The 12,043-nt window shown below is 39.4% G+C and overlaps 1 protein-coding gene across 1 annotated transcript; it reads left to right on the top strand.

Annotated features, from left to right (window-relative positions):
- The first annotated feature begins 469 nt into the window (after positions 1-469).
- Positions 470-11,882, top strand: LOC117458795 (sodium/hydrogen exchanger 6-like). The gene is made up of 16 exons (XM_034099463.2): positions 470-864; positions 1,970-2,169; positions 2,468-2,545; positions 2,751-2,827; positions 3,107-3,219; positions 3,354-3,459; positions 5,104-5,245; positions 5,900-6,005; positions 6,692-6,780; positions 7,015-7,128; positions 7,380-7,491; positions 7,932-8,085; positions 8,170-8,200; positions 8,315-8,400; positions 8,609-8,714; positions 9,302-11,882. The coding sequence occupies exons 1-16, from the start codon at positions 588-590 to the stop codon at positions 9,596-9,598; spliced, it is 2,088 nt and encodes a 695-aa protein (XP_033955354.1). The 5' UTR covers positions 470-587; the 3' UTR covers positions 9,599-11,882.
- Positions 11,883-12,043: the final 161 nt, after the last annotated feature.

The raw sequence follows: 12,043 nt of genomic DNA, 5'->3' as shown, positions 1-12,043 counted from the left end.
TAAACCAGAATTCAAGTTTGAAATCAATACAAAGTTTAAAATCAATACAAAGACCAACATGGTAAGTAAGTATTAGAGAAGCATCAACAAATGTGGATGACAAAATGCTTGACTTCAGTTGGTGATGATGATTAAGTCATTGTATTACTGCACCCTTTAGATGTTAACGTAAACAAAGATATAAGAGACCAGATCATTTTGTCACTGTCATGGTACTGAATTTTCTTACAAGCTACAATGGTTATACTATTAACATTTGCACTGTTTGTCAATGTGTTTGTTAGGTTCGTTGTAATGCATTTCATATTACAATGTTGGTGCATGTCATGATAACCATATTCTCTGCATGATGACAACAAAAGTCGACCTTCAAACACCATCAGAGGTCGCTGTTATTCTCAGGACTGATTCTGGTCATAAGCGGACTTTTATTTTGAAGGACCGGAAGTCCTAGTGTTTTGATAAAGGTTGCGGAAGAAGCTGTCATTTCGTGGTTATTATCCTGATATTATCTCGTCCAAGCAGTATTTCCCATTAAACTGATACTACTTCAACGACAGATGTGACCGTTTTCACAGAGCTCAAGAATGGGATTTACACCGAGACTCTTTCTTGGTGTTAAACCGTCGAAAACGCTTGTGTTTCTGCCTTTTCTGTTGACATTATTGCTCGTTGGGAGCCAAGGCGATAATAATGCGATGGATAACGTCTCAACCGAGTGGCTGGCTGAGGAAAGCCACCGACAAGACAGTGCCAATCTACTTATATTCATAATGCTCTTAACACTCACCATCTTAACAATATGGCTGTTCAAACACCGGCGATTCAGGTTCCTGCACGAAACAGGACTGGCCATGATCTATGGTAAGAGAACTGACGACGGTGCTTTAACAGTGGTGTAAAGTAACTGAGTAGGCTGCATTTACTCAACTCAAGTTACTCAACAACCTAACTACACATTTGACATACTTGTACTTTTCAACTTTATGTACTTTGTGCTTTTACTCCGCTATAATTCAGAGGTATATCGTATCGTAGCTTTAGTTAAATAATGTGAAATATAATCAACCCCAATAAAAGACTTCAGTAACACCTGGAGTAAATTCACAAGTAACCCTACAGTATATAAAGGAATTACAACTAGCTGCACCGTTACCAACTTGATTAATTCATTAATGCATCAATATTTATAATCAAAACATATACACTATTCTGAAATGGTCCAATCTGCATAATGAGTGCTTTTACTTTTGGTACTTTAAGTATATTCTGATGCTAATACTTTTGTACTTTTACTTGTAATTGATTATTCCTACACTCTGGTACTTCTATTTTTACAGTACAATATCTCAGTACTTATCCCACCTCTGATGGTATGAGCACTTAGTTGATGCCTTTCAGTTAACTTAGCTCCAATGCTAGCTGGCGATGATGGTGTTAGCTCCTCCAATTTAGCCAGTAAGCTAATATGACAGCTGTTACTCAGGTTTCAAGGTTTGAGGGGAGGCTGCCTACGATATGTGATATACCATTGTTAGCTTAGCAGGGTGTTCATATTCAAAAGTATTACTTTTTCTCCAGTGTCATATGCATAGCCCATTGTAATGTCTATATATAATAGCAGAGGTGAAATAAGTACTCAGATCTTGTACTTAAGTAAAGGTGGTAAAGGTGTGGCTAATTTGAATGACTTTGTATGTAGGTCCTGTAGGGTAGCTGGAGAATTGTTCTCCATGTGTAAATAAAGGTACTAAATAAATATAGTGGAGTAAAAGTCCCTCAAAATTGACTTGAGTAGATCTATTTACTTTACACCACTGGGTTTCACGGTACAAAGGAGGCTCCAATGCGAAATGTGATATAGGCTACCATAGTTAGTAGGGTGTTTGTTATAATATTATAACCATTATCATTTACTAAAGATACCTTAACTGCTTTCCCCTCACCCACTTTCTCCTCCCTCCTGAAGGCGTGTTGGTGGGTGTGATCCTGCGTTTTGGAGTCCATGTCCCCGCGAGCATGAGTGATGTGATCCTCAACTGCGCCGTCAACGCCAGTCCCGCTACACTTCTGGTCAATGTCAGTGGGCGATTCTACGAGTACACGCTAAAGGGGGAAGTCAGCCGGGGCAAAGGTCACCAAGTACAGGACGACGAGATGCTGAGAAAGGCAAGAGGATGAACAGATGAATGGTTCAAGTGGAGCTTGTTGTTGGTGTGCCGCTCTCAAATGAAATCACCTGCAGGCGGTTGCCATTGGCAGAAGTATATGTTTTATCGTGTAAAAAAACAAACAACCTGCAAACGGCAAACCTGATATATCAAACATAATCTGTCAACAATACAAATAGAACATTAAATGATGTTAACTTGTGTCAGTCTGAATATACAAGCAGATATTATGGGTCCGGTTTAACACATAGGGAGTTGACTATTTAAAATGAGTGTCTAACCTGTTATGTCTTTAGGTGACCTTTGACCCAGAAGTGTTTTTCAACATTTTGCTGCCTCCCATTATCTTCCATGCTGGTTACAGTCTCAAAAGGGTAAGAGGGTTTAAACAAATAAGCATGTCAATTTAAGTATTCAGATTTTTCAAAGTCTACATTGGATCTTTCGCAAACACGTTTCAAACAGGCTAAACTACTTTTTGTTGATTATTCTGATATTTTTTTGTCTGTAATGCCACATCCTAACTTGTAGTCCTAGAAAGCCTCTTTGTTAACAAATCTGTGTCCTTGCCTGTCTCAGAGACATTTCTTTAGAAACATCGGCTCCATCCTGGCCTATGCTTTCATCGGAACAGTTATCTCCTGCTTTGTTATTGGGTAAATATTTGTTTATCTCTGATGTACACTAGGGCTGAACAATACATCTTATTGACATTGCAATGCACTTTAATGGAAGCTACACGTAAAATAATCTAAAAAAATAAGTTTCCATGTCTTGCTTCCAAACTGCTGAGTGCATACTGAACTGCAATCGCAATATTGGAAAAGAAACACAAAATTAAGATTATTTTCACATACATTATCCTTCATCCCTTCTACTCTCAGACTTAAATACTGTACGTACGCTGTTGATCAAATCTTGTTCTCCGTTCTTAGGCTGATCATGTATGGCATTGTGTCCTTCATGAAAGTTGTGGGCCAGCTTGGAGGAGATTTTTTCTTTACCGACTGCCTCCTGTTTGGGGCCATCGTTTCAGCAACAGACCCAGGTAATTAGTGCCATGTTAGCTTTTAGCAACTATTTATCCAAAGACTGTACTAAGAATGTAATTTAATGAAGCAGTGCGACATCTTGTACAGTATTTACGTGTCTTTGAGTGTCTTTTTCTCCTCTGTGTCTCAGTGACAGTGCTGGCTATCTTCAATGAGCTAAAAGTAGATGTGGACCTGTATGCTTTACTCTTTGGGGAGAGTGTCCTCAATGATGCTGTGGCCATCGTCCTCTCTTCGTAAGCACCAATTAATTAATAAACTGCAGATATGAACACACACAGTCTACACAGCAACACTTTATGTCCACTTCTATTTCATCAAAGAATTGGTAGTGTCATGTTAAAGGATAGGTTTATAGTCTATCTCGAACAGTATATATCTAAAGAGTTATTAGTGGCCTTCTCACCAGTTCATTCTCTACTACCTAACTGACTCACAAGTAGTGATTGGGGATAACATCAACAGCTTTTTTTGTGCGGTTAAAGCTCATGTGATGTTCCAACAGTCTGAGGTCAATAAATCGGAAGTGTCTTTTTTCAAAGTGGCTTACTTTGTGATGCTAAATTTAGCAATTCGTAGCTCTTGAACAGAGCGTAGTGCCTGTGTCTGTTTCTTTCTGACAGCGAGACCCTGTGCTGATAAATACAATGCTGTAAATTTGTCGCAAGTAATTCGCTCTTAGGTAAATTGAAAGGGATCCAGTTGTACCCTTTGCCAACAATTATACCATGTGGAACGCTATGGGGGGAATTGGATTATGCAGGAACGTTTTTTATGGCCACTATGTACAAGAGTAATACATGGTCATAAATGTTTCCTCGAGAGACTTCAAAGAAATGTGAATCTATCCTTCATATTCTAGTTGTGTTATTGCCCTGCACTGTAATGAGGCTAACTGTGTCAAACTCAGCTTTTTGTGTGGTACATTTCACATTGATGGAATCTAATCACACTAACGTCAGTCCCTGTCGTTTCACTGCTTGCCTTCCTTCATTCCATCCGTGTCGTTCGTGGCCTACCTGTACGTATGTATGCAGAGTTCTCCTCAGCTTGGACAGGCAGAGTAGGCATGGGGCCGGGGGGGTGCGCTCCCCAGGAGACAATGACTCTGTCTGGCCTCAAGGGGACGATCAATGGCTGGAAGAAAACCAGACATTGACTCTTCGGTGGGTGGTGGGGGCTGTTTATGTGGCTGTGCTGGAAGAGTTATAGTTGTAGAGCCTGGTCATCTTAACTAAGACTATGTTATGCAGATCTTTGACTTAGTAGTATGTAGCCTTCCTCTTAGGATTATTGCTCTCCTCCCCTGCTTCCCTTTCATATCCATTCTTTGCATCCTTTTTCTGTGTTCTATAGACCCTACTTTTATTTATATTTCTGGTAATTTCATATGTAAAAGGTTTAATACTCCTGGTTCTTAGTGCTATTGTTTTGGTTTGTTGGTCTTGAAGCTATTTGAGCACTACTACTCATAAAAGGGTAGCACCTGAATTGTCTGTTTTCTACTTATTGATACTCTATATTGGATATCAATGGAATGGTGTTAAGATGCAGCACGATCCAATAAGAATCAAGCATGCAAGACCCCAACTTACTCCCTTTTTATGTCTGTAAAACCCAACTCCAGTCCATGAGTGTGAAGTTTTGTTTTGTTATTTTAAAATCCTCTAAATGATACAACACATCAGATAAACAGCAGCCATTATTGGATTTGGGTTGCTGCAGATTTGATTTGATGCCTTACTTCATCTTGAGTTCGTCCGTTTGTTTCTCTATTAGAGCATGTGAGTAATATTTCATCAGATCCTCTTTTGGGATTCTTTGGAAACGTCTATTTCCCTTTTCCATGTAAATGTATTAACTCTCTTTCTGCCCTTCAGCTCTATTGTGGCGTATCAGCCTGCAGGAGACAACAACCACAGCTTTGAGGCCATGGCCATGCTAAAATCCTTTGGCGTCTTCCTGGGAATCTTCAGCGGATCCTTTGCTCTTGGGGTGGTCACCGGATTCATGACCGCTCTCATATCCTTTCACCTGCTATCACATAATGAACATTTACAGTTAGTGGTATGCATAAGCAGCTACAGAATAAAACTACAGCAGGCATCACTAACTGGTGGACCGAAATCTGAAAATGTGACCAATTTTTACCAATATTTTACAGAGCGTTGCTTTTTCCTGACAGCACGGCTGTTTTTTCTTTACAAGATTCTCTTTTGTTTTACCTGCAATGTAGATTTGTATTATGCTAGGTCTAATTTATGGTAAAGATTTGAAATGATTCTAAATGTTAACTATGCTACACTTACAATTGACAATATGTTGAAATTATATGTTATATTTTATTTGAGAAAGGGGTACACAATTAAGACTTTTTGAGATTCAGACATTGCTGGAAGGAAAGTTAAGTAACTGGACCTCATTACATTTAAATTGAATTCCGCAGCACTACAGAGTTTCATTGTAACTCATGAAGTTCCTGCTGATCAGCTTCAAGTTTTAATCAACTTGGAACCAGAAATGTTTTAGTGTCAGTCCCTATAGGAGTAGCCTAAATTGTGTACTTGCACGTTCGGATAAAAAGGTTTATTCAAACAATATCTTTATTACCTTGTTTCCATTTATATACAGCAGGGCCCCCTCATGTTTTGCTCCTTGACTTTAAGGTTTGCTCACGTGACCAAGTTCACTAAGCTGCGGGACTTCCCCTTGCTGGAGACGGCGCTCTTCTTCCTCATGTCGTGGAGCACCTTCCTATTGGCTGAGGCCTGCGGGTTCACAGGTACACCAGCACACAGCAGCACACATGCAATATACACTGCTTCTCATTTTGATCATAAGTCTTGGACTAAGTTTCAGTCCTAATTTAGTCAAAAATGAATCTATCACATATTGAAAGTGACCTTTTCATCAATCAATCAATGTTTATTTATATAGCCCAATATCACAAATGTTACATTTGTCTCAGTGGACTTCACAGTTTGTACACTACGCATAATCCAGTACGCATAAGCCTGAAACATTTGTTTATTATTTTAGGAGTTCCAACTGTCACATTAAAACAATGAAGCCATGATTGACAATGTATTGAAGGATGAATCATTCACACTTGCTGAAATAAAAATCAAACAAACTGATACACACCCTCAAGCCACATGATGTCAAAAGATAGGGTTATGTTGTTTATCACAGTGCGAGTCTTTAACGGTCTTTTTAACCACTGATATTATCCAAGGACGTAGACTGCACCCCTTTTTACATTACAGTTTAGTTTCAATCTTTAAAAAAAACGTCCATTACATTTGACCATAGCAACTTCCATCAGATGTATTTTAATGTTCTTAGAAACTCATTTTGCCACAAATCCTGAAATGAATGATGGTTTTTAATTCTTGTCCTCTGGTATAAGTATAATTCAATGTGTTGGATTGATACTGAAGTGAGACCACTCTGTCTGCTGTTCATCAGGCGTAGTGGCTGTGCTGTTCTGTGGGATCACTCAGGCTCACTACACCTTCAACAATCTCTCCCCCGACTCTCAGGACAGGACCAAACAGGTGATGCACAACCACATGTCTATGGTCACTTTCACTCAATTTATTTAGATACAAATCCTACCTGAATACTAGTTACTTCTGTTTTTAAGTCTTAGAATTAGGATAATCACCCATGTAACGTAGTAACTCCATATGTTACACATTTTCTCAGTCACTTTCCATTACATCCAAAATAACATGAATGTAATGTTCTTTTTACATTGTTAAAATGTTTGCTTGTCTCTTCCCCATCAGTTGTTTGAGCTGCTGAACTTCCTGGCAGAGAACTTCATCTTCTCCTACATGGGCCTGACTCTCTTCTCCTTCCAGTCACACGTCTTTAACCCTATGTTCATCATCGGAGCCTTTGTATCCTTTACTCTGAATATTGTTACTGCTGTCCTCAGATGATTGGTTATTTAGCCAAATACGTGTTGCATATAACCACTCTTTGGCTGCCAAAACTATTGCTACCACTGCTGAAATAATTAAGTGTTTTAGGAAGCCCACGGATAGCAGCAACATTTAAAAGAAAGATTAGTCATTTCTGTAATTTTCATCTACCCACGAGTATTTTCCATCTCAGTTTGTTGTGTCCTTGACCTTCCTGTGTGGTGTAGTTTGCTGTGTTTTTGGGCAGGGCGGCAAACATCTACCCTTTGTCCTTCCTGCTCAACCTGGGCCGCAAGAACAAGATTAAATCCAACTTCCAGCATGTCATGATGTTTGCAGGTACGGACTTAAGCCTCTGTTGTCAATTCCCAGCTCTCCAATGGGTCCTTTAAAGTTCCTCAGGCTTGCTCGAAAAATGAATACACTGCTTACCCTAGATACAGTAGTTATGAATAACAGCCCCTATGTAGGTTGATATTGACAGTTAAAACTGGCTGAAATTAGAACATCGCCTCCATGTCTCTGCACATAGTTGTTTGGACACCACCAGCCCGGATGGGTAGATAAACAACCCTGAATCAGCATACTGTGGAGGATGAGCTCAACAAATGTGCAGTGGTTAGGAAAAGAAAAACCCAAGAACAGCCACATTAATACACATATTTTCTGGCTTTTCTAAAATGAATGACAACCCACTCAAGGTGTCTCCCACGGTGTCTTTGGGTGAAACTCACACTGTTCCTCACTCTCACGGGGTCTTGTTATCTTATCTCCATCAGGTCTGCGTGGGGCAATGACCTTTGCTCTTTCAATCCGAGACACAGCGACTTACGCCCGCCAGATGATGTTTTCAACCACCCTGCTGATTGTCTTCTTCACTGTGTGGATCTGTGGGGGGGGCACCACGCCCATGCTGTCCCTCATGAGCATACCGTAAGGCTGTGCATTTGTTTCTCTCTCGTCCCGCTATCAAATGTTTTTCAGCAAAAGTCAATGCCACAATGTTTTCTCTTTCAGGGTGGGTGTGGACTCTGATCAAGACAACTCTGTAAGTGATGAGCACAGACGGCATGATACTCCTTTTTGTATGTTTAAATGTTTTGGTCGCATTAAGTTGTTATCCCAAGTGAAATTGCCACTAATTCAATGTTTTGCTAAACAGATCTCAGCGGTGTTGGATGGGACACAACGGAGCACCAAACATGAGAGTGCCTGGCCCTTCAGGATCTGGTATAACTTCGACTACAAGTATCCTTTGAGCCATGGATCATACGTGTATAATGTATAAAAGATCCTGTTTTCAGTAGAGTGGAAACTACATTCAGCTTTAAACACCAGAGGGCGCTCTTTACAACCTGTAAGCTATATAACTTCCTTTTATAGATAATGTTCTGCAAATTCATTTTAATAATGAAACTTTAAAACTGTAAATAGTCCTTGACCGCTTGTTCTCCAGCTACCTAAAGCCCCTCCTGACCCACAGCGGCCCCCCCCTCTCTTCCACGCTGCCTGCTTGTTGTGGACCGCTGGCCCGATGCCTCACCAGCCCGCAGGCCTATGAGGTTTGGACACTCAGCATATTGTTTTACAGAACCCAATCAGTCATTTTTTGAACATCTGAAATAGGGCAGGGTAATATATCAATACGGTGTTATAAGACTTTGTATTTCTGAGATTTGAGATAATGGAATTTGCCATACAGTAAGTGTCAATGATGCAATTGTTGCCTTTACACCACAGTAGTTATATATCCACATACTAATAATCTAGAAATGTTATGTTAATGCTGTTGTGATATTTCGCAGATGCCCCCAATGGGAAATTATTGGCGAAATATTTGGTCAAAATAAATCAGATTTTTTTTTTTTTTACATGTTATAGAACAATAGCTACATTTGAAAATCAATAAATCAAGCTAGTTTATGTATCTAAAGATCTTATTAGGAGTCTTTTGACGTCATAAACTTGGGTGTTGATATTTGGTGGAAGGGGCTCCCAGTCTGTGACTATTCAGATTTTGCTTTTCTTTAAAGAAGCAGTTTTTCCTCTTCTCTCCTTCTCCTGTCCTGTGATGGTATTCTACAGTCTTTGTCTTTTCATTCTGCTTAATGTCTTACCCTCCCACGTTTTCCCATTGCTCACTCACCAGAACGAGTACCGGCTCCACGAGGATGACTCAGACTTCATCCTGAACGACTCAAGTGTCAGCTCCATTTACGCCGACGTCACCGTCAGCACGGACGCTTCTGGGTCCCGCACCACCAGCAGGGGGGGCCGGCGGGCTGAGGGTCTGGAGCACAAGCTGGGCTCAGCGGAACATGAAGTGGCGATCAGGGGCACCCGCCTGGTCCTGCCCATGGACGACACAGTGGAGCCCCCGACCACCTTCACCCTGATCCCCCCGCCTTCACCGCCACGCTCCGAGCCTCGCAGGCACAGACTGTAAGAAAGCGTACACTGTCAGGATGCAGTTTGTTGTTTTTAGCATTACAAAAAAAAATCACAAATCTTCTAATTTGAATTCAAAAGGAAATGATTTGTTTTAGAGTATGAGTCACATAAAAGTCACCATATTGATGGAACCACCTCTCTAACGTGGATTTAAAATAGGCTCAGCTTTGTGACAAGCATGAAGTGCGCTTTATTCAACTTGCTATTTAGGTGGATTTCTGTAATCTTGAAAGTGAGCGTACTCTGTCGAGGTAAGGTACTGTCAATCAAGTGCACCTCAAACCTAAGGGTTACTTAAAATAATGCGGGACGCACATTTGGCTTGCATTAAGGAAAGCTTCAAAAATGGGGTTGTAGTGTTGGCTCATGCAAGTGCTATTTCTATAATCCATTAAAGTCCCTCCGGCTTTATGGAGGGACTTTAATATGCAGTTTACCCTTCTCTCTGTGGTGAAGTTGCTCCTGACTACAGGACCTGGATTTGTTTAGCTTCCCTTCAAGTATTGGTACGATGACCTACAGCATCATTTAGTGCACAGAACTCTAAAACGTTACTCTGGTACCAATAATGAGAGCATTTTACACTGCAGCCACATTATTAATATTATCCATCCATCCACAGACTGTACGTTTATCTAGTGTGTTTTCCTCCTGCTCAAAGGTCCCAGGTGGAGAAGGGTTAAGAACAAGTAGACTAAGACATTGTCATCTGTGGTGGAAGCAGTATTAGACGTTTTTTTTAAAGAGATTTTAAAATGAACAAATATGTTCTAAAAGATTGAAAGTACCGGTAGATATAATTCAGCCAAGCCATAAAATCCAACTTAAATTTTAGCACTGCCGAATCAGTCTTTTCCCTTATTCATGTATTTATTTATAATAAAAAAAAAAGTTATTTATTTAACGATTTCTTTTGTTTATTTATTGTTTATTTATTGTTTTCGGGGTGACATTAATGATTATCTTGCCCTGTTTGAACATAGGGCTGCTTGTGGTGACACATTTTCGGAACAAAACACTACATAATTGTACGGTAGATAAGTCTTGAGGCTGGTGGATCATCATTTGAAGAGTTTGATCTTTACTAAGTGTGCATGTTATTATATCTCCTTCCTGCGCTGTAGCAGATCTTTTACTTTATATTTGGAAACTAGAGCTTCCCTGTGTGCATATTTTAAGTGTGTGTGGGGCTGATGTCAGAATGAAATTGTCCTTTCTTAGAAAAAGTAACTGCCGTGTCTTGATGACTTTGAGGGCTGGCTGAACTGTTTTGACTTAAAGTGCCTATTCTGGAATTATATTACATAATGTAGATTTGTACATATTTTGATTTACTAATGTGCAGTAAGATTATCTTTCTTGTTTTTTATATGACACAAAAAAACTAATGCTTAATATTATATTCCCAGTATAATTAGGCCAGGCCTCTAGGGTGGCGATCACAAAAGAGTGCAAACTAAAACATTGTACTTTGTTAATGGGAAACAAGTATCACTAATATTTCGTCAGAGGGAATCACTTTTTGTAAAGTATACTTTATGTGGCATTTGAGAATGACACTATTGGGGGCTGAATTTCAACGCAACAAGAACCTGGTGACCTATTTTTATTTTGTAGTAGGTCTAGGAAAAGATAAGAACACTCATATTGGTGTTCAGTCTTTTCACTCCTTGTTTGGCAACTGATATCCTATAATATGTTCCCACCTCAGTGTGAGATAACTTGCACTGAGGCATCTCCTTGTTTGTTTTGTTTGCTGTTTGGTGATTTCTATGATTGAAGTAGAAATGTATTCCTGCTAAAAATCCCATTTTCAAATGTTCAAATGCTTGTAACTGTCAAGCTGCACGAGTTGTCTTTTTGATCTGTAAGCGTTGTTCTGGGGTTTGAGAGATGAGGACAAGCAAACTCACCATTTGTTCCTTTCAGCAAGGTACCTTTTGATTTTCATTTGTTGTACTGTAATTAAACCATAACAAAAACATATGTTTATATGGGAATTTTGAAGAAACATCTATAATCATAAAATAACAACTACACCTGAAAATCTGAACATGTCTATGTTTCTACTGTTTGTAGAAAGTGTTACTGACAATTGTATTTGTGAAAAGTACACCTGCAAAAGTTCAATATGTGAATGTTTTAAAATGTGAACTCATCATGAGGGGAAAACAATCAAAGATATATTATATTGTTCCCTGTGTGGTCCTGAAGTTTTAACATCGTCGCAGTCAGACATCTTGCAAGTGTACTAGAAAATAAAAAAATGTTGAAAATGACATGTCTTTGCTCGTTCAAATTATGCAATGACTTGTATTGTTCAATGTCATTGAGCTACCTAAAGTTGAGTTAATCTCAGTTGTATTAGTTTAATCTCTTCAAAGATCTTTTCAGAATGACTCTTTATATTGATACTCAAGTACAATTGTCTTATTTGACT

The sequence above is a fragment of the Pseudochaenichthys georgianus genome, chromosome 14 (genome assembly GCF_902827115.2).
Source record: "Pseudochaenichthys georgianus chromosome 14, fPseGeo1.2, whole genome shotgun sequence".
NCBI classification, from domain to species: Eukaryota; Metazoa; Chordata; class Actinopteri; order Perciformes; family Channichthyidae; genus Pseudochaenichthys; species Pseudochaenichthys georgianus.
Note: the sequence above shows the minus strand (reverse complement) of the source record. Positions and strands in the feature narration are given on the sequence as shown.

Excerpts from the sequence above, each read along its gene's own strand:
- LOC117458795 (XM_034099463.2), top strand. The coding sequence starts at position 588 with ATGGGATTTACACCGAGACTCTTTCTTGGTGTTAAACCGTCGAAAACG. Across the intron at positions 5,246-5,899 it reads CCGGATTCATGACCGCTCTC|GTGACCAAGTTCACTAAGCT; the intron begins ATATCCTTTCAC and ends AGGTTTGCTCAC. Across the intron at positions 6,781-7,014 it reads CTCAGGACAGGACCAAACAG|TTGTTTGAGCTGCTGAACTT; the intron begins GTGATGCACAAC and ends CTTCCCCATCAG.